Source organism: Hemibagrus wyckioides, linkage group LG01, assembly GCF_019097595.1.
Source record: "Hemibagrus wyckioides isolate EC202008001 linkage group LG01, SWU_Hwy_1.0, whole genome shotgun sequence".
NCBI classification, from domain to species: Eukaryota; Metazoa; Chordata; class Actinopteri; order Siluriformes; family Bagridae; genus Hemibagrus; species Hemibagrus wyckioides.
Window position 1 is genome coordinate 19,771,274 of NC_080710.1, and position 27,688 is coordinate 19,798,961.

The 27,688-nt window shown below is 41.1% G+C and overlaps 1 protein-coding gene across 3 annotated transcripts; it reads right to left on the bottom strand.

Moving 5' to 3' along the window:
* Positions 1-1,973: 1,973 nt before the first annotated feature.
* On the bottom strand, positions 1,974-26,853 carry arid1aa (AT-rich interaction domain 1Aa). Of its 3 annotated transcripts, none has more exons than XM_058386870.1 (20): positions 25,629-26,853; positions 18,715-18,909; positions 17,711-18,232; positions 16,570-16,683; positions 13,431-13,671; positions 13,195-13,284; positions 12,917-13,084; positions 11,354-11,681; positions 10,443-10,585; positions 10,224-10,327; positions 9,430-9,639; positions 9,116-9,320; positions 8,838-8,970; positions 8,585-8,751; positions 7,930-8,071; positions 7,686-7,808; positions 7,478-7,574; positions 6,365-7,205; positions 5,323-5,453; positions 1,974-5,217 (listed from the first exon to the last, which is right to left on the bottom strand). In XM_058386870.1, the coding sequence occupies exons 1-20, from the start codon at positions 26,532-26,534 to the stop codon at positions 3,307-3,309; spliced, it is 6,771 nt and encodes a 2,256-aa protein (XP_058242853.1). In that variant the 5' UTR covers positions 26,535-26,853; the 3' UTR covers positions 1,974-3,306. The 3 variants fall into 3 exon arrangements, with proteins under 3 accessions (XP_058242853.1, XP_058242852.1, XP_058242854.1); XM_058386869.1 differs by having other exon boundaries at positions 8,585-8,757; XM_058386871.1 differs by lacking the exon at positions 17,711-18,232 and having other exon boundaries at positions 8,585-8,757.
* Between the last annotated feature and the right edge of the window lie 835 nt (positions 26,854-27,688).

Sequence of the window (27,688 nt, forward strand, 5' to 3'; positions counted from 1 at the left end):
ATTCACATAAAAAATGAACTAAATTAAAATTATAAATGTAAAATGTCATTTATTAAATTTGTGTAATTTGCCTCTGGAGTCTGTTACTGTCATCTTTCTATATAAGAACGAAAGAAAAGTGAAAAACCGATTATTGTAAAGCAGCAATCACAAACTTAAAAAAAATCTGAAGAAAAAAACAAGTTGATTGCGTTTCATCCTACAGGGAGATAAAGAAAGAAAAAACAAACAAAAAAACATACATTTTTCAAAATGGCAAGTTATTTTTAAACTTAATTTTTAAGCTTTAAACTAGGGCATTCTTCACGTACACCAATCGGGCATAACATTATGACCACCTGCCTAATATTGTGCTGGTCCCCGTTTTGCTGCCCAAAAACAACAAACTGCAATGCACTGTGTATTCTTTCTATCAGAACCCGCATTAACAACTTCAGCAATTTGAGCAACAGTAGCTCGTCTGTTAGATTGGATCACACGGGCCAGCCTTTTCTCCCCAAGTGCATCAATGAGACTTGGCCGCCTATGACCCTGGCGCCGGTTCACCACTGTTCCTTCCTTGGACCACTTTTGATAGACACTGACCACTGCAGACCGGTAACGCCCCACAAGAGCTGCAGTTTTGTAGATGCTCAAATCCAGTCTTTTAGCCATCACAATTTGGTCTTTGTCAAACTCACTCAAATCCTTACACTTGTCCATTTTTCCTGCTTCTAACATCAACTTTGAGGACAAAACGTTCACTTGCTGCCTAATATATCCCACCCACTAACAGGTGCCATGATGAGGAGATAATCATTCACTTCAACTGTCAGTGCTCACACAATGCTATGCCATGTTAGAAATCCACTTGTATGTATTCTTTTGTTACTTAGATTATTACTAACAGGAATTCAAGGTACTAGGTGCAGGAGCTAACATCTAACAGCAATGTACTGCTGTTTACCACATCACTCAACATGAAACACCATACACAGAAATATTATACAGAACATTTCATTGTTGTTAGGTTTGTGTTGTCAAAATGATGTTTTCTTTCTCAAAGCCTTACAAAGAATACTTACATTTTCTGATCATATAGTGTGAGCTTTTCTAGTGTACCTCAGTACACAGATAAAACTATGATTATTCTTTATAATAATTATACTCTATTAAAAGTAAATAAACATTAAAAAAAAAAAAAAAAAAAAAAACATTTGAATGCTGACCACCCATCAAGTAAATGACACAGACTGTGGAACTGTGACAAGTTGGTGTTCTGGGCAGCTTCTGCTTCGAGCTAGACAGCTGAGCTCGCTGATGAAGACCCATGGGCAGGATCTGCTGGAGATCAGATAGAACATGTGGAAGTAGAGGATGCAGAAACTTAAGCAAACAAACAGCAAAAAATTTTTAAAAAAAGAAATAAAAAGAAATGTTGATTCGGACACCATCTTTCTCCCAGATGTGTTATCTTGTAACCCCACTTATTCACAATGTTTGTCATCAGTAGTTTTTACTAGTTAGTAAAACTTAGTAGTTTTTAAGTTGCTAGTACAAGTTTAACCAATGTTCATTCCCTATTTAACTTCATAATGTGAATTTTAATAATATATTTGTAAGATGTAATGATACAGGTGTTTTTACTTTAACTTGAGTTGAACCCAAGCGTCACTCATTCCACTTTGGGACACCTTTTTTTTTTTTATGTGCAGCAGAAAAAAACGCACATCTTCATATTTACACTCCACTGTGTTGAAGTGCGGAGCTAAAACGACAAAAATGCCATACTCACCAGTTACTTATTAACTGTTCTCCACTAGATGACCAGGATGCAAACTCAACTGCTGGCATTTAGAGATCTGACTTGGCAGCAAGAGCTACTGTGGCTACACTCTTGGATTCAAAACGGAATTCAAAGAACAATTATAATAATAAACTTTTCTCCAACCCGTGCTCAGTCACTAGCCGTTCAAATGAATAAAACGATCACAAACATCTTACGAAGATTTAATGTACATTTATTCTTACCACATGGAACATATAGTATAAAGATTTCATACTGAATAAATGATATTCATTGAGCCAAAAAGGGGGAAAAGGAGGAATTTACATTACGTTTTAGCTACATAGTCTGAAATACAAATATGAAGAGTTCATGTCACTGGAGAAAAAAAAATATCTCAACTGTGTTTCTTCATCTAGAGTTTATTTTGTACCAGGAGAAGAAATTAAATTTGTTTGCTGTACTATGGAGAAACTGTGGGGAGGCCAAAAGGTGGTTCTGTTTATATATCTAAAGATTTTATGCTATGAATCCAACTCGAGTGTCCGCTTTCATTCTTCATAGACAAGTGAGAAGCATAAGAGTGAAAGACAGGGCGAGAAAGAGAGACAGAGGGGGGAAAAAAAGTGTAATGTACAACATCTTATATACATCATAGCATGGGCTGTATCCTAGTTCAAAACCAGTCCTAGGAGGTGATTTCTTTATAAGGGTCAAGTCATACAATCAAGGGGTTAAAGAGAGGCGGTAAGGGTGTCCAAGGTTCTCAATACTTTGGGGAGAAAGCCTTTCTCTCTTTACCATCAAACTAAAGTTTAAAAACGGTTTAAAAACAAGAGTGGAGCTGCTGAGCCAAGATTTCTCCACATGAAACAGTGCTGCAGTGTTTACAGTCATAAGGAAAAGGGTTACAGAGCTGTACAGAAAACGTCTACAATCTACTGCACAGGCTTCCATTGAAAGGGTATCCTGCTCAAGGCTGATAAGTGGCTCCTTCGGGGTTGAACGTGCAGCATCACAACACATACAACACCAACAAAGTGTTCACTCGTCTAATCAGACTCAAATACCAGAGATGTGTACTCAATTCGCCCTTTAGTGGAGAGCAAGGGCACAGTTAACCCCAAACTCACTGTAAACGAGACAGCAACTTTGGTCAAAAGGTTCTCTGCTATTTATTTTATTCATTTATTTATTTTGATATAAAAAAAACGGAACCCACCCTTCCCCCACTGGGCAGCGCATAAAACCTGGGGTCCCTGGCCGTATCAGTTAGTTGGCAGAGTTTACAGTTTGTGTCGTTTGTTTATTTCTTGAGGCTCTGGTTTATGATCCACAGCTAATTTGTGATAACCTCCCCAAAGTGAGACACAGCAAAAAAAGGGACCGAAGGGTCAAATCCTTGCATAAATAAAAAAAAAAAGGAGGGGGGGGGATGTAAAGTCATTTTTCTCTGCTTTTCATTCCCTGCACACCAAGGACACAGGAGGAGAGGAGAGAACAAAAACCAGAGAAGGTGGAGCCGCCGCTCCCCACAGCTGTCATGACTGGCCAATCAGAAACAGTACATCACAGATGACATGGGACACTGAAGAGTTCATAAGAGGGGAGACTGAGAGGTCCAGTAGCCGCGACTCATAGAGTGTAAACTCCGAGTGGTTCTCCTCGACCTTAGCAAGGGCATGTAGAGCCCGAGCAGCCCGACGCATCATGTCCACACTCGTAGGTTCAAAGTGCGTCCCCTGCATGTGCAGCAGGGACCCTTGGCTCTGCTGGAACTGTGTGGCTGCTAAATTGTCCTCGAGGAAGCCCAAAAGGTTCCCTATACTGCTTTTCTGTACCGCAATGGCACGGGCTGCAAGGCTGTCGCCCTGGGCAAGGTTGGCCAATAACACAACTGCCATTTCCCGGCACACAGAAACCTTTCGGTCCCCGACCAGACGTACAAGGTTCCCAAAAAGCTTCTCTAGTCGACTGAAGGGAGGTGTTGCCAGAATAAGGTCCACGTTATTGTCTTGGATACTGAGTTTGCTGAGAGTTTCCAGAACCAGTCTCTGAGGAGATAAAGCTGCATTAACCCCAAGAGTAGGGAAGGGATCCTGGGCTTCTGCAGAAGGACACACAGCCCAGTGGAGCAAGCCATCAAGCAGAGGCAAGCAGATGGTCTCAGAGTAGATGGAAAAGTCAAGCTGACCTGAAATGTTTGCCAGTGTGACCAAGCAGTTTTCTCGCAGCAGCTCCAGACAGTCCCACCACCATTCGTCCTTCTGGCCAATGTCCTTGTCTGCCTCCTCTTCCTTCTCATACGTTAAAGGGGCCTGTTTACGCTCTGGATGACGATGATGAAGCAGCACAAGGCGGCCCAATAGCAGCAGCAGCCCTGGATGCTTGGACATCTCCAAGTCATTGCCAGGAATAAACGAAAGACTGCGGACTATGTTGGAGATGCAGACACAGCGGCGGGCGAGCGAGTCCTGCCAGTCTGAAAGCGTGATTAGTGGGGCTTCGTCCTTGCTGTGAGGTTCATCCTCTAGAACAGTGACAGAGCGCTGACTCTGTGAGGAAGAACTGATGTTGGGGAGAATCAGTTTGCTGGCCTCTTGGTTCAATCCTTCTGGTTCCTCGTCTTCTTTCTGCGATACTGGTTCCAGTGATGACTCGGGGACGTTGGCAGGTTTCTCCTCCTTTTCTTCTGAAATGCTATCATTCAACTGTTTGGTAGAGGACTGTTGTGGTTGTGTCTGCTCCTCTTCTTTCCTTCGCTCTGCACTACACGTGGGGACTACAGGCGCCTCACTCTCAAGCTTCTCTGATACTTTTTTCCTTCTACATGTTTGGGTAGGCTGTGACCGGTTCCCTGACTGTAGTAAATCAGTCTTGCTCTCAAAATGGGTCTGAATGTGCTCTGTAGTATCACCTCCACCAATACTCCAGTGCACCAGTCCACTGTCAAACTCCTGAAGCCGCCCGAGCTTGCCAGAGCAGTCTACTACAAATGGATCCTTCTTTTTCACCACTTTCAAGGGAAGTTTGTCAAACTTGCTGGCCTGTTTTGGCCTCTCCTGAGTCACACAAAGATCTAGAGGGGGTGCTTCTGTTGTTTTTGGTTCTGCAGGCAAAATGTTTTCCATCACTTTGCCCTCTTCATCTTTCTTTGACTCACCCGCCTTCTTCTCCGTCTTTATCTGTGGCTCCACTGCTGACACACGTTCCACACGCTGCTGTGATGAGTTTTCCTCCCCTTCACCCTCCTCCTCTGTTTCACCGTCTTCCTCCATACCCATTACCACTGGCTCCTCATCATCCTCGCCATTCTCTACTTCTTTGAGGGCATTAGGGTCCAGCAGGATTCTCTGTCCTGGATCGCCAACTTCATATTCCCTCAGAATGCCAAAGATCTCAATGAGGCAACGCCTAAAATACTCAACTATTAGTTCCAGGAAACCGGGGAGCTGTGAAGAAGACAAATATGTGATGAGAATTAACAAATCTGTGGTTGATAAAAACTGATTGAATCTTATTTGGGTAATTTTGTGCATTGCTTAGAGAAATCTCACCTGAATAAGGTTAAAGTTGGAGATACTGTTGTCATCATACAGCAGGATGTTAATGGTGTCTAAAGCCCATGTGCTCTCTGCTAACAGACCCGACTTTAGCGACATCATGACTCGCCATGCCTCTGGTGTACCTGAGAAGTGCAGTGTTTGAGATTCAAATCAGTGGACTAATCCAAATATTTCATGATACATCTGCTCTAATTTAAAACAGTGTATAGTATAATTTTTGACTGGTCGTAATATGGTCAAATGTGCATTTAAAACAAACATTTAAAATAAAACTGAGTAAAATTAACATTACTCTAGATAACTGAAAAAAAAAAGGTTTTCTAGAAACAGGATGCACATTAGGAAAAGAGAAATATTTAAAATTGAATTACTATTAGTTTATCTGTGTACGAGAGCTCAGGACAAGAATCACTAGACCAGAGACACTAATGAAACAGCATTACAAAATGATAATCTATACTCCACAAGCTTAGAAACTGACAGCAACCATGTTCCTGTTCTGTTCCCAGTTATAGCAATTATATAGCCAACATTTTTCTATTTATTAAGCAAAATAATTGTTTATAGTTACATTTAATGTTAAAACGTGTCTGTGAAACACATTAGATCCAGTTCTCACTTACAGCAGCTATGAATTCAAAGCACTGTGGTATAATTTAACCCAACGCCATGCAATACATTTTAACAAGGCAGCAGCAACATATCCTACGGCAGCAGTTCAAAAGTGGTGCGTGTCTGGTAATACTCCGAAGCAACTCTACTTTTGTCATTTGGAATATACTGGCAGTTTTATTGTCTTTATGACCATATAAAAGTATAACATTAAACATATCATTTACTGAAATTTATAGCTCGGCATCACGGACAGAATCTTTATGTTGACCAGACTCTAATAAATTTTCTAGTCTGCCATCCACAATCAGTGCTTGAACCTGTAAAAGACCCTCCCCCTGCAAAACAATGTGGTGCATTTCAAACACATCAGTCACAACTTAAAGCACAGGGATGTGCCTACTAAGAGGAAATGTCTTACCAATGTCTTTCATGGTGAGTCGCCTACGGGGCTTGAGAACAGGCTGTGTGGCCTCTACAGATCCTGGAGGGAATGGAGGATCTCTCCTCATCATTGGAGGCTGTACAGCTGAAGGGATGATATGGGATGCGGGCACTGGTGGACCTGCCTTCTGCATCTTGATGTTGCTGTGCATGTAGGGAGATTTGCTTGGGGATGTCCTGCTCTCCATCGGCCGGGGCATGGGAGTGGGGCTGGACACCTGTGGAATGTGGTTCTGCATGGCTTGGGGAGACTGGTAGTTGGACTGCAGGGGACGGCTCATGGGCGGCCCAGCCCCAGCGGGGCTGTACGCAGGCTGCCTCTGTCCTGGCCATGGCCCTTCGTGGTTCATACGCTGCTCAGATGTCATCATCTCTTCAGATCGGTTCATGCCATGATATCCCGGGCCCTGAGCAGGACCACCAAGGGGTCCTTGTCTGTTTGGATAGTTGGGGTAGACCATCTCGCCTCTGCTCTGCCACACACCAGCCTGAGGACCATCAGGACCTGACTGCATGGAGCTGCCCATCATCTGAGGTGGCATGGACCCTTGAGAGTTGGGGCCTGAGCCAGGCTGCATGCGGTCCCTTCCAAAAGGGAAAGGGAACTGGTTTTGAGGTCCAGGAGGCCGCCGATCTGGTACAGGATAAGAGCTGCCAAACTGGTTGTACATTTCTGGCTGAGCCGATGAGGGAGCATTAGGTGGAGCCTGAGGCGGCTGCTGCTGTGGCTGCTGACCACCAAATGGCCCGCCATACATCTCACCATCATGATGGCGCTTTGCTGGAGGGTAGCCTCCCTCCGCTGGTCTCTTGTAGTTCTGGTGGGAAACAAATTAAATTAATGGCACATCTGGTATGTTTAAAATTTGCTTTTGGCTTTTTTGTGCCGTTTTAAACACCTCCATCATGACATGCACCCTCTTCCTGTTAGAAAACTAGTTGGTGTTTCTTAAATTTTTTTTAAAAGCCATTTTTGGTTCGTTTTACATTTCAGTGTGGTTATGAGGCAATTTGCTTCCACTATTTAACATCTAATATCATGTTAAAAATTAACTACATATGAGACAACCGAGTTAATATAATCACTTACAGTCTGTTGCTGTGGAAACATTCCTGGTTGCTGATTTGGGTACGAGCCACCAGGAGGCGCACCCTGGCCAGGATACTGATTACCATAGGAATCGTGCCTGCAAAGGACATTAGGTGTTAAAATCAATTTTAAGCACAAAGCAGCTGTCTGATCAAATACATTCTTTAGAAACACGTCACAGCTTAATTACTATAAAAAGGCAACTGACCGCTGTTGCTGCGATGGGTAGCGATTCGGCGAGTACATCCCAGTGTCAGTGTTAGAAGGCATCATGTTTGGCTGTGGTACTCCAGGTCCCATATTATTTTCTGGGCCCATCCCTGATTCTGGCCTAAAAAATGTCAAGAATTATAATAAAATAAAATACTGATTAAAATATCATAAACAAAACCAGCAAATTAACCTAAAATTTCTTTGATTTTTCCTGATGTTTAGGTCTTCTCTGATTTTACCTTCTTTCATAGCCTGTTCCATAAGGATACTGCTGCCTTTGTCCCATGGGCATATTCCCAATTGGACCTCCTGGTCCACGGTTAAACTGCTCTCCAAGGTTGCTGTTGGGACCCTGTCCACCTGCCATGAAAGGCTCTCCAACTACAATAAATAAATTTAAAAAATAATCAAAAGGTCTGGCTTGCCATGCTAACAGCATCACTGGCAAAAAAAAAGTACACAAAGAAACCACATAAAAGGCCTGTCACTTTGTCAAAGCACTTTTGTTTGTGGTAAAATTTGTTCATTCTGTTGCAAACAAACCAAATGATTTTTTCTTTGTTTCAAATTAGTCCCTAAGGCTTAAAGCCTTTGTATTGTACCTTATCAATGTAATCACAGCAATGACTTTATAAGTCCAGATGAATCAAAGCTAAACTAACCTCTTTACCATTAGAAGGTATGTATTTGTGTTGAATTGCCAAACAAACAGTAATAAAAAATAGACATTTACAGTTTTGCCCAACAGCAAGATGCTGAAAACCAAATGAAACCAAAAAAAATTACATTCTCTGATGTGACCATCACAGAATTTAAAATCTTCCACAGGCAAACAGTTTTTAGATAACAACAGACAAAAAAAAAAAAACCACAAATCAAACTAAACATTCATACCTTTACGCATGCCACTAAATGGGTCCTTGTTGGGCTCATAAGGGACTATGCGGCCAGGCATCTCTGGAGTGCTCATGCCAGACTGGTAGCCTGAGTTGGGAGTCATGGTGTTTCTCCTAGAAAAGGCTGGGTCATTGCCATCAGCAAATGGATCCTGAAGGTTCACACTGCTCCTATGAAACACACCAGGTAAGTAGTTGTTCGGTCAAATAAATTGAACTGCTATGATACCCAACAAATGTCCTGAACTCACCTGCCACTTTGCATTGAGGGCATCTGGCTATGTGGGGTAGAAGCAGGAGTAGGTGGCTTCAAATCCCCGCTCTCGGCCATAGAGCTACTTGTGGACTGAGGGGTCTGGGGTCCCTGCAGGGAACCTGATCCAGCTAGACCATAACAAAAAGGGGGAAAATGAGAAATTTTAAAGGAACATAATGTAAAATAGTATATATATTTATATATAAATAAAATGTATGTACACGTACACACGTTTTGCAACAAAATAATTAACATTGGGAAATACGCCCATACCTGGGGAGGGTGGCTGGACCTTAGCCTGATTCTTCTTGTTATCCGCAGACATGATGTCAGGTGGTGGATCTTCTCCACGCTCAATCTTGCATTCAAAAGCATACAGACACTGGATGTACTGCTTCTTTAGCGAGCTAGCTGCACTGCTGGATGTGCCAACATTCAGACTAGTTGCAAGCTCTCGCCACTTTTTATTCTTGTTGACCTGCAAGCAGCAATATGAGGTAATTATTAGCCCGATAAAAAGTTTCTCATTCTTTGTCTGCTCAAGTTTATGTGAGGATAGCTGCCTCACTACCTGCTAGTGCTCTCACCTGTGTGAGACCTCCAATTTCCTTAACAGACATGTAGAGGCGGAAGAGATCGAGGGGCCTGCGGCCCACAGCAGGCAGGTTGTTCATGCCCATTGCCTTCTCCTCAGTGAACGCTAGATAACGGTCCACCCACATCTTCCTTTCAGGCTCAGAACCAAGCTCATACAGACGAGTGATCTTCTCATTGGTTGTTGTAGAAGAGCTTGACTTCTAGTTGTATAAAGATTTTAAAGAGGAATTACAAATAATATCAAAACATGACCACAATTTCACATCTATTATTCTTTGCAGTGTCCAAATCCGAGTGAAATACTTTTGGTCACTTGCAGTTTGGTTTGGTTTCACACTGAATATAATTAAACAAACCAAAATGCAAAGAAACACTGACTGTGGGGCATTTCAAGCTAAAAAAAATACTCAGAAACCACTTTATTGATCAGAAATACATCAACAGAACAAGACAGACAAATCTTACTACTTGCATTTAGAAATGACAAATGTTTATGCCTCATAGGTCACTTTAACAGTTCACAACTACAAAGAGAATTCTGCCCACACCCCAAATTACAATGTTTGATTTGTTTCCTGCAGTCTGGTTGATTGATGCTACGGTTCAAACCACAATCTTAAAAATAAACTAGCTGTCCCAATAAATGCAGTGATGGTAAATCCTATGAAGTGACACCACTAGCTACTGTAGGACTAAATGATGGATTTCATGTTTAAATGGTAGATGTTGTGTTGCTTTAGAGCTCAGCAAAAAAAAATTTTTTGTCTTTTGTTGGAAAGCAAACCTTGGACTTGGAGTCCGACTTGGGTGTCCCTTCAGCCTTGTTATTTATCTTCTGTGCCTGGTTGAGTTTTCCATCCATACTAAATTCGGGACCAGGGGACATACCTAAAAACAAAAGATAGTACAATGTCAAGGGATTACCAATTATAATTCTACAAAATACTCACTCATATTTTAACAGAAGTATATACAGAAACATGTACATAACACAACTGCTTACCACTGCTGTTGTTTGGCATGTTTCCACCCATAGGGAAGGGAGGACCCTGGGTGTTCATCATTCCTGGCATATTGTTCATGGAGGGCCCATATGGAGGTCCTGAGCCCATCATACCAGGAGACATGTTGGGGTAACCAGGCATCCTGCAAGAAAAACATAATGCAAAATACTCAAACTTAAGGAATTATGGTATTATTCACACAAAGAATGACGAACCCTCATGTGATCATACAACATGATCTGGTTCGTGTTCAACCACTGATGGTTTAAAATCAACAAATGCCAGTCTTGGCTTCTGCCAAGCAGTCAAGAGCATGAAGGTGTCCAACCCTTTGTCCAGCCACAGATTCTGACCTTCTAAATCCAAGCATTGCTCTAGCCATTCTGACCTCCACTCTCAATACAGAGTCTAAAAACACCAATTTGCAGGACCTAGTCCATCTAAAACCATCCATCACACATCAGTTCCCTGACTGGTATTGCACCTGACCCCCCACTCATCATCTTGCAGGTGGTGAATCCACAAGATGGCTCCATGGTGCCATTTCAGGTAATGTCCAATCGGGCTATGTAGCTGGCCCAGTCACCAGATGCTCTCCAGCCACTAGGACTGGGTCGTGGTAATCCTAGTCCAGGAAAAGTTCACACTGTTTTTTTGTTGCAACTTTCATGGGAGCCATTAGAATAAATTTTTTGCCTGACCTCTCCCCTCCGATATCTTAACCTAAAGTAGGCCAGCTATAAACCACATAGCCATGAGGTTCACATGACCTATAACTAGGAGCCAATAGACACTAACTATATACAGTGGTTCACTGCTACAAAACTGCAACAATAGTAAATGACTGTACTAAACCATGATCAAATTTATTAAGCATACTGGTGCTTAGGCTCAACCTTGATCAACATACCTGTTGTGTATGGAATTAGTAGATCCATGCTGCATAGCAGCTGCTGCTTCTTGCGGCTTCCTGTTGAGGCCTGGTGGAGGGCACATCGCAGATCCAACCTGTGGGGGTATGTTGCCCATATTGGGGCCCATGTTAGGACCCATGTTGGGCCCCATATTAGGACCATAAGGACGCCCACCCATCTGTCCATGTGGCATCCTACTAGGTGGCATTCCAGTAAAAGGTGGTCCTGCCCCCTGCCCAGACATAGGATTCATAGATCCCGCCATGCCAGGGCCTGGGTAGTTGGCATTGGGCATGCCACCATAGCCTGGTTGCCTTTGGTAACCTACAGATAAAGGAATGACGTTAATAATAAAAAGATAAAGGATACTAGTAAATGCAGTATACTTTAAGCAATATCCAAACACTGTCCATGACATCCTCATACAGCTATTTCTGAAGTAGCACTACCTACACCTCCCCTTAATTTCGTTTGCTAGGCTCATGAGAGGGTCTGATATAGCTATTCTGCTTTAGTACCCTTCATTTGGCAGAAAAATAAATGAAATCCCAATAAAGCTATATCCATAACATAAAACGAAACAATTAAGGGTTATGACTTAATTTCATAAATGACTTCTTAATTATGTCTTAGTTTCATAAAAATTCACATAATTACACATCATGTCCCACTAGTGGCTTACAGGGCCTTCGGTATACTAGCAGGCTGGAGTGCTGCTGTAGCACCTAGTCATAGTGGCAGCTCAACTGACGTGGGCTGTGCTACGTCAGCTGCCTCTTTTCACCCAGACTAAAAATAGCCGCACTGTGATCTACTGGGCTCTCAAAGAGCAAGACAGAGAAAGCACAAGAGCAAGCTAAAGTCCCAAAAGATGAGTTCTTCATGTCCCAACTTTTTACACCTACGCTTTTAGATTTTAACTGTAACCTCACTAAGTTTATCATAGTAATTATACATTAAACACTTTTTATACTAGTCAATTGGACTTTTCAGCTTAAGTTTAACTATAACCAACTTCTGGCATGAGAAATGTAAATTGAACGTTTGCTTCCAATAGGTGACTAGCAGAATCATTCTGAAAACTAATGAAAAGGAAGCATAATCTGTGTAAACAGTACTGAGTACTGTTACATAGAATTCATTGGCAGTTCTAGTTTTGCAAAAGCATCAATGCCTCATTATCTCGATCATATAACTATCTACACCCTTGCATGATTTGAAAATAACTGCCAGATAACCGAGTAAGATGTGGTCCGGAGTTCAAGGTAGTATCTAGCTAAATTTAAGCAATATTCAAAAGTCTGAAAAGAAGAATTATTTAAAAATGGAAGATGGTGATCTATTTTGCCCAGTTTGAAAATCATATACATTAAAGGATGTCTGTTTAGAGAATTCTGAAAACTTTAACATGTGTCGTTTACTGTACATGTAAGCTTCAGCAAGTCAAGGCCCTCAATTTGTTCCTCTTATTTATGTGAATAAAATACATCCTTTGGGGTTTTTGTTCTGAACTGCCAACACCAACATTAAAACTGGGTTATTAGCTTTGAACTGCTCACTTTGTGGGCCATATTGGCCTCCCTGAGGCCCATAGCTGCCCATTGAGTTATTCTGCTGAAAAGGTCCCATTCCACCATGCATTTGACCTCCAGACGACTGGCGCGGTGACAATGCAGAGCCAGACTGGGGAGAACCATAAGGTGGCATTTGGTTCCTTTGCATGAATCCTGTTGTTTTTTGTTTTTTTTTTTAAAAAAAAAGAAAAGAAAGTAAGTAAGTAAATAAAAAGCAAGAGGAATAATATCATCATAATCTGTATCACCAAACTAGGCTTTACCTCTGTCCTGGCCCATGCCAGGCTGATTCATACCAGGGTGCAAAATACCATCAGACTGACCACTAGGGGGCCGAGGAGGCATCTGGGTTCCTGTGGAAAAAAATTTAATTATACATAAATAAATAAGTACAATACAATACAGATTACTAAAAACTAACGCTTATAATAAGCAAAATGCAAACATAAAATAGATAAATATAAAATGAACACCCCAATATTTTTTTTTGCTCTCTTACCTGGCATAGCTGCTGGAGAGAGAGGTCCAGAGCGGGATGCTGTGGCACTAGCAGGTGAGCCGACAGGGGAGGGTGAAGGGCCACGGATGCCTGGTAGATGCGGGGAAGTGTGAGGGGAAAATGGAGATTGTGCTGGGTTGCTCTGCTCACCCTGACTGCTAGACACTCCAGATGTACTAACGCCAGGACTGAGTGCACCCTCTGTACCAGTGGGCAGGTCATCAATAGAGCCTGAAAGATCCTATACACAAAATAAGACAAAATAAGTGATCAACACATGGGAATAAATGATCAACACATTGGAATCTTAGACATTTTTGATCTTAAAAAGAACAGACATGCAACAATACATAAGACGATTTAGCCGGACCATTAATGAATGCTATAGGGAATTCAGATGGAATCTCATTTATTAGTCACAAATACAGGGCCACAGGCTACTAGTTATCTTTTGCGTAACGCAGTTATCACACCGAATTTTCTCCGCTAGATTTCTTTGCAGAGATGAAACAAAATCAGATGATATGTAGTCCTGGTAGAAAAGCAGTGGCTTAGTGCATTCTTAACAGGCAAGTTAGTTGTTTGTGTGCAACATGACATTCTGTTAAGTAATCCTTGCAATGTGTTGTTGCATGTTAAATAGGTTAGCAGACTCGCTTAGAATGTTCATGACAAATTGTTAACTTTGGCTAAAACAAACGCATGCCTGTACACAATGATCAGCTATAACCTTAAAACCGCCTGTCTAATATTGTGTAGGTCCCCTTTGTGCACAGCTCTGACCCATTGAGACGTTAGCAGTGGATCTTTAAGTCCTGCAAATTGTGAGGTGGGGTTTCCATCGGACTTGTTTGGCCAGAACATCTCACAAATGCTCAATCGGATTGAGACCTTGGGGATTTGGAGGCTAAGTCAACACCTTGAACTCTTTACGTTCCTCAAATTATTCAGAACCATTTTCACAGTGTGGCAGAGTGAATTATATTGCTGAAAGAAGGAATTATGTTGCCATGAGGGAGTGTAATTGGTCTGCAACAATGCTAGGGAGGTGGTATATTTCAAAGTAACGTCCTCATGAAAGCCAGGATCCATGGTTTCCCCAAGCAGAAAACTGCCCAGACCATCACACTCGCTCCACCAGCTTTCCTTCTTCCCAGAGTGCATCCTAGAGCCATATCTTCTCCAAGAGACACACATGCACCCAGCTATCCACATGATGTAAAGGAAAACATGATTCATCAGACCAGACCACCTTCTTCCACTGTTCCATGGTCCAATTCTGATGCCCAAGCGCATAAATGTGCCTTGAGCACCCAGGATGCTGATGCAGTTCATCTGAATTAATCACTGCATACAAGAAATAGAAGCATTTGGAGATGCTCTGACCTACTCGTCAATCAAAGTTGCTCAAATCCTTTCACTTGCCCATTTTTCCTTTTTCCAACACATCATCTTCACCTGCTGCCCAATATATCCATCCCACTGACAGGTGTCATTGTACTAGATAGACGGTGTTAATCACTTCAGCTGTCAGTGGTTTTATTGTTATTGCTGATTGGTGTATACTGCTGCTATATAAAACAGGATGAATAATTAGTCCTTCCAGAAACACACAGCCCCAAACCTGCACTAATTTTCTATTGCACATGCTTCCAAGTTTCACATAATTAAAATTCATCTACAAGTATTCTGTGCAAAGTGAAACAGTAGGAAATGCGATATTAACTACAAACCAGAAAGGAATCTCTATCACATACTGCATCCTCTTTCAATTCAAGTGACCAGGATTTTTCACCAGGCACATTTTTGCATTTGATATGACCACTGCTTAAAAATGGGTGTTCCACACATACACAGATAACTAGCAAATTATTTTTGGCCAATAACCCATAATAGCAAATAACATGTCTAGACAGCATTCTAATGCTAGCACAAAATACACCCCATTGCATCATCAGGTCTCACAGTGTAATTAACTATATTGTTTCTCAAAACCTTAGGTTTTTACATGTGTTATCTGGATTGTGATTTTTATCCAAAAATTATTCCCTACCAAAATAAACATCAATAACATTAAAAAAAACAGGGATTTATCATTGAAGAGAGCAGTAATCAAAGTCTAACTGATGAACATAATTGTGCACTTTTAAGCATCAAGAGCACGCCTCGATTTAAAAACCATAAGCACATCATTTACATGTAAAATCATTTACCCTAAGGATAAAACTGAAATATTTAAAGAATATAATTTGGTAGCAGAAGGAAAAAGTTCTGGGTGATAAAAGGTCAGAAATGCAAATACGTGCAAAAACAAAGATTTTTTTTTTGTAAAGAATAAAGAACGTTATGTTTTAAACAATATTTCTCTAATATTGCAACTTTACCAACTACTGTTAAATCTTTGTGCTCAAACACAAAAACAATGTAGATTATGTATGATCAATCAAGTACAAAAGTATATTTAAAAAACAGTCTTTATTTCTTAACGACATTTTCCCCCCACACATATATCCACATAACTACTACTGATGATCCACACACAGAAAGCAGAACCATGCCACTGGTCTTATTTGAGTCAACTTGAATATAGTGAAGTAGAGAGATAGAGGGGGGAAAAAAACCAAAACAAAAACACACACAAAAAAAAAAAAAAAACACCAAACAAAAACCATTTCAAGGTTGCCATGGCTACAGTGGTAAAGTGCAGATGTGCTGAATCAGCGCAGACAAGTTCACTCCATCTGTCTAAGCTTCAGCGGTCAAAACATCTGTTGTCTGTCTCTAGCCTTCAACATTCAAATCCATTTAATTAAGAAAAGAAAGAAATCAATAGAGGCCATTCTGAGTTGAGATGTACTTCTGAGGATTCTAATAACCATCACCACGGTTAACGCAAGAACCAAAAGACACGTTTCCCCCTGTCTCTGCAGTGGCATTAGGAATCCCCTAAGCTGACACAGCAGCTAATGAGGATGTTCCTTAATGATGTCTCGCAGTTTGTAACTGTTTAGACAGAAACAAAACTCGCCTCAGGTGAAAATTCGACAGATTTCACGCTGCATACTTAAATTACACTGAAAAACATGCGAGTACCTCAAGACATGAGCGGGGTGAGTACAGGCCATGAAAAGAGACTTACAGGTAGACTGGAGGGTCGGCCCTGCATGTCCTCAGAGGAGCTCTTAGTGGAGGCCACAGGCTGACTGGAGGCAGTAGCACTGGACTGTGAGCTGAATGATTCCTGGGAAATCTCCTGTAAAGTGAGTACACATGCAAATATAGCAATTACTTTAAGCACCAAGAAGTTTAAATAGATGTATACATAAAAGGTCCGTTTTTTCAAGTACTTGCAAATATTGGCATAATGACAGAAGACCTCTTCTGATTCAAGAACACTCAAGTATGTGGAAGCACTGATAAACCCAAGCAACTAAATGGCAACCTAAACATGGAACAGAGCAAAAATATTGGAGCTTTTATTTGCCCAGTGGGCTAGCTAATAAATGGAAGATTTGTCCACTCTTGCTTTCAATAAACTTGTTTAATCCAACTGTAAAGCTGGCATCGCTCCAATGCACTGCTATAATGAGCACAAAGCATGTGGAAAGTGCTGCAGAAAAATAACTTCAAGCCTGTGTGCAGGGAGATAGAAGAGTCCAAGTGCACTGCTTCACTTGTCAGCATGAGCACGAAACGCTAATTAATGAAGTACTCTGCCTCTTCTAGCCATTCGATTTACAGGGAAACATTCATTTCATTGGCTGTGTTCTATCCCCTAGTGGACATGAATGATATGATAGATGATATGTGCTTTTTAACTCTGCTTGTTCCTTGAATGTATGAAAATTATTCAGCATTCATATGACATGCAACCAGTATTTCAAAGTATTTCATATATTTTAATAGATATTCATCCGGCTTCTCAATTATTCAATAGTTAGTTCAGTCAAATGAGAATATCTATGACTTACAAGAAATTTTTAAGAATCGATTTTATAAAAATGATTATTTAACGCATTTAGACTGCCAATTCAAGTATTATTTAAAAGAAGCCTTTACAAAGCTTGATTTAGAACTAAACAGTTCATATACACTTATTTTGCAAAAAAGCTCACAACATTTAGGACAACTCACACCATCTTTAAAGGGCCACCAAGTGGCTCGATTTCTAAACCAGCAGGGGACTACCTTTCTAGAAGGAATGCAGTTAGGATGTGTCAGCCAGTTGGCAGGAGAAAATGCATCTCCTAGCATAAGTGGACTGTAAACTCCCAAATTACCTGAGGAGGAGGAGGAAAACGCTGATAAGACGACTGCTGCTGTGAAGGATTCTGGGAGTATGAGGATGGCTGCCCCTGCACTGTGGGCTGCTGTGGGGCTGGCGTAGGTGCTTGCGGGGTCTGCTGTGATGGCGGTTGTTGGGCACCTTGGCTGTGAGTATAGTTGGCCTGGGCCTGTGATGCTGGAGGAGCTTGAGGGGCTCCCTGCGGAGGAGGCTGGGACTGGGGAGTCTGCTGCTGAGGGTACGGTGACTGAGTAGACTGTGGTGTAGGGGGCTGAGAATAGGGAGGTTGGGATTGGGATGGCCCTGGTGGGGGGGCTCCCAGTGGCCCTTGGGACTGCTGAGGCATGTGGGGCTGTGGGTATGGATGGCCACCCTGCCCGTGAGGGGCAGATGGCTGGGGAGGGTGAGTATACGGTGACTGTTGCTGACCCGGGTGAGAGCCCGGGCCCTGCTGACTGTAATAAGGCTGCTGCCCCTGCTGTCCATAACCACCTGGTCCCTGCTGTCCGTATGCCATCTACACAAATGAGCAGTACCATACTCATTAGAGACAAAGTAGGCTTGATGGATTTGTAAAATTACTTATTAAAACCATTTTATTTCTCATAAAAACTAAGTTAAGAACATAACTGCCATGATGGATAGTGAGCAATCAATTGCATAGTTTATCACAGTCTTTTTAAGGAAAGGCTTCTTTGCTATACAGAGCTGTCTTCTTCAATAACATTTTTCATTCATAACTGCAGAGAAGTTATGTTGTCTATTACATTATGGCATAGTAGCCTTGAAGCAAAGGTCCAACTTCAAAGAACTGCAACAGAACTTACATTCCAAGTTCATCACGAGAGACATCATAACAATAACAATAGAAATTTAAAAACAATAGAAACTTTATCCACCTGTGTCAGAATATGACTGCACACTGTAAATACCTGAATGCTCTGCACCCACAATGCCTGCTTTCCTCAGAAACTTCATTATGTATTAAGAAACACTGACCTGTTGGCCATACTGCATACGTCCCTGCATGCCCATGGGGTATCTCTGAGGGCCAGGAGGCCCATAACCCTGGCCTGGATATGCAGGACCCTGCTGGCCTCCTGGAGGTCCTTGGTGGGGCTGCTGGGTGTACGGGCTGCCCGTTCCATACGGCTGGCCTCGCATCTTCCCCATCTGATCCATAGAGCCCGGAGTCTAGGGAACAAACATAGAGGTGATTAGAGAATGTGTAATGTACATTTCTCTATAGTAAAACGAGGAAAGTCAAGATGTGCGACAGGATTCAAAGAATGCAGGTAATATGAAATATTTTGCTTTAACCCATCAACTAAAGTATGGTGTACATGTTTTACTAAGACAGTCAAGCTTCTCTCAAACATCCAACAAAGCCATATGTAATTAGAACCGTTACAAAAATGGAAGACAAATCAATATGAAACGGCAATTAAATTTTTAACCACCACTTTATAAAGAGCTGTCAGTTTCACCTCTAGAATCAAATTCATCTCTCTCTTCGAGATCCTCTATTCAAAAGGAAGCACAAGATGAATGTTTACTCAGCTAACCACCTTCAACAAATATAGCTGGAACCCAGAACCTGCTACTTCCACAGAAATAAACTGTAGTTCAAAGGCTTCTAGTCTGCCACTAAATCTCAGGACTGAATTCAAATGGAGATGGGCAACGTGGCAATGTATGTATGTGTGCATATTTTATTTTATTATATATATTTCATCATCACACACACTTGAAGAAATTTTTACTATACATGGTTTGCGGTCAGGTTGGTGAACCCTGATCTTTTCCCAGGAATATGGGCCATGTTTCACAACTATATCAAACTTTTTTCGAGGTGGGAGGGAACTACAGAACCTGAAGGAAACCAGCAAAAACAGAGAAACACAGCTCAGGATCAAACCAAGTCTGTGGAGCTGTGAAGCAGAAATTGCACAAATGTGCTACCCATATTGATAAACGGAAATGAACATTTTTGGCTGAAACCAAATCTGCAAAATCGGGCAAAACCTAAACTAGTCTGAAGCAATCAGATAACTATTATTGTTAACCAAAATGTTGGTGCCTTGCTCAAACCCTGCAATAAACAAGACTAAGAAAGTAAAAATACTTCATAAATGTTATGAAAATTATGGCAAAATATGCCAATACGACTTATGCATTTGTCCATAGCATTTCTTTAAATACCTGCTTTTTAGCAGGTATAGATACTACGGCCAGTAGGGGGGAAAAATTAAAATTCAGCAAGAGCAACAACTGAAGAGTAAGTGAAAAAAACTGTGTAGGGTAAGCACAGAAAACAGAAAAACTTCCCACGGTTATTAACCTGAGCGTTACCTTTTTCTGCCTTAGTTAAGGAAGTCAAGAGTGCTATATATAACTCATTTCCAATGGCCCAGTCTGCCGAATATTTAACACATCCCAGCTGTACTTTTGTTTGAGTCTGAGCCAAGTTGGCTTCCCCAAGCATTCTTGGCATCGAATGAATGACATGAGCCATAACGGAATTAGCTGGGAATGTTCTGCAATGTGACTTAGGATAGACAGTATAGACGTGCAGCCGGACCAGGGAAAGATTTTCCAACAGATCCATCTTCCTTCGGACCAACCTGAAAAATATTTCCTGTTCAAAATTTCACACATGCTGAACTGAAATAAGCAGAAAGTTATTAGGAAACGTCTTTTTCGCATACAGCATTTCATCCATGTTAAATGAGATCAACTTCAACACAAGAGTGAGAAAAGTCATACATCATATAATAATAAGATCAAAACTAAGGTCAAAGCACTGGAGACATTTGTAATGTTATTTGAAAGAAATCCACACAAGTCAGATATCAAATTCTTCAGAACAATTTAAAAAAAATTGGTGCACAGTGCCACTTCATCACCTGAAATGGACTGGTCAGTTAACATGAAGTTCTACACTTGGACCAGAACAATTCTAACTCACTACCAAACAATGTTTGCTCATTTTAAAATTATATAGGTAAGAGACAAGCGTGTTTATTACGGCTCAGTGATCAAACAATCAAATACTACTTTAAGACATTTCTACAAAAATTATATCAATCACCAAACACAGGTTTGTGGACTAACTGCCAGCAGAACAGAAGTTCAATCATGTTTAATTTAATGTCTATTTAAAAAAAGCTTTAATTTTTGTTGTAAAAATACTGATAGCCGCAACACCTCAGAAAAATTAAACATCGCGATATCGATATTATAATCGTATTTGCCCAGCCCTAGTGTTTATTTATATAAGCAGTTTTTATTTCCCAACAGGACTGACAGAAGGCCTCCTTTGATAAACAACCCCAGTTTTAAAAGGCTGAGCCATAGCAGCTCTTGACATTTTCCAGAGTCCAAATTGAAAAATAAAATAAATAAAAGCAGCACATGGCTAATCTGCATAAGATAAAGCGAAGGCTCTCTTGGCAGGAGACAAAGCTGGCCTGGCTCTTTGATTGGCTGTGGGGGATGGGGAGGGCACTGGCACGCCAACATATGAAACGAGAGACTTGAGGACACCGTACAGCACAGCAGTCACTGCTCTCATCACACACCACCGAGTATCTCCAGAACACAGGACCAACAATCACACGGCTACCTGTTATAAACTAACAACATCGTCAAACCGAGTGCATCAGCTCCCGAATGTACCTACTAGGAGAAGGATAATGAAATCTCTAATAATGATAATAGAAAAAGAAAAGAAAAATCTCTAAACAAATAGCTGAATATCTGAAAATGTAAATATCTGATAATGATTTCCATCTTACACCCTTAGTTATATGACGCAATAAAAAAAAACTTAAAGCAATTTAATCAAACTCAATCGACAAAAAAAAAAAAAGAGTTGATTAGCCCTGACGAATAGACACTTGTATATACACAAGTAAGGCTAGAGGTTCTCACAGTGCAATGGCTAAAATGGCTTCATATTAAAAAAAAAAAACAGCTAGAAATTTGTCTGTGCTGACGGATATGCACAAATAACAAAGGTGAACAAAGAGGATCTGTTTGCATGCTAAAATTGGCGTGTACTGCACACTGAGTTTGACTGGTAAAACTCTGCATGTCTTCAAAGATATCAAAAAAGCTAAATGATAGCTATGACAATGTCAAAGAGATCGTGCGCAAGCTTGTCGATCTCTGTGACAGCAGTTGGAGTGCACCATTATGCAAGCTGAACTTTCAGTAATGCTTTTGTGCAGAGCGTGTGAGGAGCCTCCTTAGCAGTTATTTTGTGGAAATAATTCGTAGACCTCTCTCACTATAACATCATTTTATATGTATCTGAAAGGCTGATAATGACCATGTAAATGAAGTCATAGAGGATAAGGGTTAGGGGGAAAGAGGTCAGAAATATCCAAAAAAATTAAGCATCCTACTGATCAAACTGAAGCAGATCCCACAGCTCATCTCTAACTTGTTACATCATCTAGCTATTATTTAAAGATGAACAAATACGCATAACAATTGAAACATTTATAAAACACATGTGAAAACATTGTTTCTATTTAAAAAAATAAGAATAATAATCTGCTTAGCAATGGAAAAGCTCCTAATTGGTACGGGCAGCACACCAGTAGAAGGTTAATGAATGAGAGGCAGTGAAATGAGGGCCAGCTCAACAACTATTTAGTGTCTAATTAAAATGACTTTTAAAAAAACACAATTTAGCAAAGCTGCAGAAAAGCACAAACAAAAACCCTGTTAGAAAATTGCAGAAATGTTGGATTTGCTTGATACAACAGAATAAAATTATAAGAATATCATAGGATTTGATGGAGAGGACTACTGATATACATTAAACTGACATTTACAGTTTACTACAAAGCCTTTATAAAATGGACTCCACTATTTCAGAGCAGTACAATCAACTTTTCACAAATCACCACATCACTGTGTATTGCCAACATTGGCTATGCAACACTCGCGGTTTTAAAAATGATATGACAATATTAGATTATGAACTGCTATAAAACTAAATAGAGATGCATTTGTACAGAAAACCTGCAGCTGCAGTCATGTGAGTACAGCTATACTTAAATACTAGCTAATTAGCTAAATATCCCATTAATTATTGCCCCAATATATTGCCATATATATGATGAGAAGGATAAGACGACCATAACTTAAGACACAGAGTACTTAAAGAAATATAGACTTGACTACTACAGTGATTAAAACAAGGCTTGAGAATACATGTGCCGACATTTTTCAATACATTCACCCTGTCTGACAATCATCAACGTATCTATACGTAGAACAGCCGTATAACGTTTAAGTGATGACAGATAAAAGATGGATTATAATGACTGGCAAAAAAAAAAAAAAAAAGTGTGCTCATTTGTTATGGCACGCTTAATTATCATAACCATGTTATTACATAAATAAGGAAATTAAACGTGTTATATGTTGATTAAGTTACTGTCCTAATATCACTATAAGAGAGCACCTCAACCATCATCAAGAGGCCTAGCTGACATTAGAACAGCCAATTACAGAACTATTCTGCCTGACACAGGGCTTTAATAAACAACATTGTATAAAAGCAGCAGAGATCTGGGTGCAAGGAATGATATACAAACAAATCAGCATCATCAAATTCATGAAACTACTGTAAGATACCAAAACCAGTAACGATTTCAGTAGATGAATCCACTTCAGCTGCGTGGAAACAGACTCCCGCCCACTAGTACCTTATTTCCATGTAATATACATAAACCACACCCAACTTTCCCCTCTTAAACATCAATAATCATAATAATAATAATCACAACACTAACAACTAAACCCCCAGTGAATATAAACAAACTGCTAAAAGAAACCAACACTGAAAAAGCAGTGACTACCAAAATGAATTCAAATGATGAATCATATATCTGATGCGTTTCATATATACACACACACACACACACACACACACACACACACAATATGAAACACACACAAACATAACAGTGATGTGAAAAGCCTGCAGAAATCACCACTATACAGTTATCACTATACAGCACCTCTTGTTTATGCAATTATTATTTCTTCTAGCCCCCCCTTACCCCACCTTTAGGTCCACTTATTTTATAGTGCAATTTCCTGTACTATATTACATGTAATACAACAATGATTCATGATATCGACTTAAATTAACTGGATATCAAGTACATTAAGTTGTGAAAATGTTACACTCAAATTCACACACCCTGCAACCAGACGTTGGGTTTCCAACAGATATGTCAGAGATGAAGTCGATTCATTTTAATAGTGAAACTGTAGGTGAAATTCATTCATGCTCATTTATAATCTGATTTGACCCTACACAGCCTTCATGACAGCAAGACCGCAACATATATTACAGCACAATATTCACAAAAAAAAAAACCTCAGATCGTATGGCATACTGTATTCACAAGGGTCTAAGAAAAGATTGTTGTAGTTTTGTTTTTTAATTCAATATCACACTGCTGCATTTTCAAACAAACTTAAGCACAGACTATTGCAATATAATAATATTTATCCATGGCAGATCTACAAGAATTGTCAACAGTTACCATCATCAGGTCCAGTCCAAGATAACTGGAGGATAGTGTTGAAACTGCTAAATATTACCATGGACAAATTTTTAAAAAGATAATTTAGTCCAAGATGATTATGCATTGCGTACATAAACCACAAGTGTTCATAAAATGTAGGGAAAAGAAAGAAAGAAAGAAAGAAAGAAAGAAAGAAAGAAAGAAAGAAAGAAAGAAAGAAAGAAAGAAAAAGTGTATAAAAAAAGAAATGTTGGAAAAGGCACAATGTCAAAAGCCAGAATTATTAGCTGATCTCAAATAATTATTTCAATTACAGTTGCATAAAAGACACAAATTGCTCATATCTATGCATTTCTGTGATTTAATAAGAGCATGAAACGTTACTCAGATGAACTGCAGGAATATGTGGAGATGAGGCACATTAACTAATGAGGAATTGTTGCTGTGTTACATCATGTGAAATTATAAATGGCCATGAGCGCAGGATGAAGAGCCAATCAGATCTCGACTCGCGTGTCAACCCAAGACCAACTGTCTCCTGCCTTTGACACAAGCATTTTACCTCCACAATTCAAATCCCAGAGCAAAGCAATCTGGCCTTACTCAAATCACTTGGCTGGCGTTTACAGGCACACGCTAGCTGGCTAATACCACAGAACCGGCTAAACGCCTGTACCATCACATTTTACCAGCAGATCGAAGCTATCTGGACATATACAGGCCATCCTTAAGCATTCGGCTGAAATGTAAATACGCTACATTTACATGTGTATTTATTCGGGCTCGCAGAAGCCAAGCGAGAAACTAACGCTCGAGTAACGTTGTGTCCTGCAAATAACATAGGCGTGAAACGTCCGCTAGCCTGCTCGCTTCCCCGCAAAATAAACACGTTTAAGGGAAAAATTAAGAAGTGCAAAATCGTTGTCTGTCCCCCTTTTTTCCCCCCACATTGCACTGAGGTTCCCCTCCACCGCAAACAATCCACATTAAGTACCGAAACAGCAACAAACCGAACAACCAAGATAACCTTCAGCTAATTATGTTTAAGCCATCTGGTGATGAGAAAAGCGACTGGGAGCTAGCGAAATATGTCTTTGTCGTGTTTTTACATACTTTATACCACTACCCAGGATTGCAGCTTGTATTATCGAAATTTTTCACACTTATTCAAGTCGCAAGCCCGTCACTATTTCTTCCAAAATAAAGCTATTAAACCAGGCGGTATATGAAAAACCAAGCAGGCAGCCATTTTATCGTATCTCTTAGCTAGACAATAGCTAGCCTAGCGTGCTCATGGCATACGTTTAGCACGAATTACGAGCAAGAGGAACTAAGAAAGCAGTGTAGTTTCTAACTCACCTGGTTTCTACCGAGGGTTTGCCCCGTGCTTCCTGGGCTCATGGGTGGCGGGTGATGGCTCCTTTGTTGCCAGCCCGGATGGCCCCCTCCATACTGGGCAGCAGCATTGATATCCGCGGCTCCCTTGTTAGCGCCTTCCTGGTTGTTGTAGTCGCTCGGCGGGTAATTGCTGTATCCGCGGCTGGAGCTCGGCGAGGTTAGGAGTTGATTTAGAGTCGGTGTGGACGTGGCCTGTGGATTTGCAATATTATAGCGCTGATTATTGTAGGACGCGGCCATAGTCGGAGATCCTCCCGCTGGCTGCTGCTGCTGCTGCTGCTGTTTAGCCGCCTGAGCCGGAGCGCTGCGCGGCGAGTTCATGGCGTAGCCCGAGCTCGTGTACGGCGCTCGGTTCGGAAATTGACCGTAGCTGTTGAACTGATGGTTCGGAAAGCCGTGGTCGTGCGAGTTCGGTCCATACGGCTCCATCATGTTGCTGGGCGCCGCGGCTGCCATGCCAGGGCTTTGTTGTCCGCCATGTTGATGAAAAGGGCCCCGTGCGTAGTGGTGAGTGTAGCTGTAGGACGGTGGCGGAAAACCGGACCCGTGGTGTTGATGGGCCATGCCCGGGTGGTTATTCGCTTCGGGTCCGGCGGGATCATTTTGATTATTGGTGAGCCGCGGAGGATTGCCGTTGCCGTTCTTCATCTCGGACTCCCCTCCTCCTCCTCCTCCCGTAGCATTGCCAGGCTCGGGCCGCTCGTGCAGCTCGCCGCGGCCCGGTGATCCGATCTCTGATCCCGGCTCCTTATTTTCCTGCTGCTTCTCGACCGGTACCGACTCCTCCTTTGGGTCTCGGTCCGCTTTTTTCAGCTCGGAAGGCGGGCTGCTGTTGAGAGAGGTAGCGCTGGCGACCTGAGCGGCCATGATAACCCCCCTCTCTCTCTCTCTCCCTCTCGGCGAGTCAAGTCACAATCGAACGCTAAACATTGAAACGTAAATACAACAGTTTTACAACCATTTGCCCGTATCTCGAGTCATCCCCACCCCTTACCGCCGGACCGAATCCGGGCTGCACCGTTAGCACTGCTTTTTAGAAGCACTCTGAACAGTAAACTGTGTTCCCAGGGAATGAATTTAACCGACACGGAATTTGTGGGGGTTTCTATTACAGAACTAGACTACAGCGGAGGAACGGATCACACCAGCACGAGGCTCATACAGCCATTTTACCGACACACACTGCAACAAGAAAAACCCGGAGTGGATCCTCCTCAGAGTGCGGAATGGACTCGTTTGCGAGGAAGGGGGAAGCTTGACGTTGCATAACAGAAAGAAAAACACTTTTTAGTAATACATAAATTGCAAAAATATTTCATCTGTAGTAGATATCTTATATTTATTGACTACTAACCTAACATGTCGCTTGTAATAATATAATTTTTTTAATTATTTCATAAAATATTACAAAAGCTTCAAATTCAACCCTATTTTAACCTGCTTTACCCAGAGCTTACATTGTATGACTTTTATTAAAATTTTGTTGACAAAGGTAAACTGAACTCTTTGGTTCTAGATTGTAGCAACTGGTCTAATGCTATTATGGCCAAACACAGCCATACAGTGTCAGAATTTTATTTTTTATTTTTTTAATCGCAATGTGAACACGGTGGTAACACTGGATTAAAGGCCACCAATAAGAGAATGACATATTGGAAAATGTCACTAGATTATGTGAAACTAACAGTACAGTTACAAACACAATAAGGCCAAACGCTGAAGCGTGAATAAAACATCCTAATGATCAAGAAAAACATCCTTATTTTCTCAGGTTCATGCTGAAGAATGTTTCCATTTATACATCCCAATTTTCTGCATGAGTCCAGATTGTGCTGACCGATGACATAAGCAGGACCTCACAGGTCTATCGGTAGAGGATCTTCATCGGACAATCTGACACCAAAAACACATGCTATCTCACAGTTTGCTGTGCATTTTAGCCAAGAATCTATCAGATTAAAAGACAGCTGAAAACGGGAAAGTAAAAAAAACTTCTTTAATAGCAATATTTACAACACTGG

Excerpts from the sequence above, each read along its gene's own strand:
- arid1aa (XM_058386869.1), bottom strand. The coding sequence starts at position 26,534 with ATGGCCGCTCAGGTCGCCAGCGCTACCTCTCTCAACAGCAGCCCGCCT. Across the intron at positions 11,682-12,916 it reads AGGCCAATATGGCCCACAAA|GTTACCAAAGGCAACCAGGC; the intron begins GTGAGCAGTTCA and ends CTTTATCTGTAG. Across the intron at positions 8,971-9,115 it reads GGTCCAGCCACCCTCCCCAG|CTGGATCAGGTTCCCTGCAG; the intron begins GTATGGGCGTAT and ends GTTATGGTCTAG.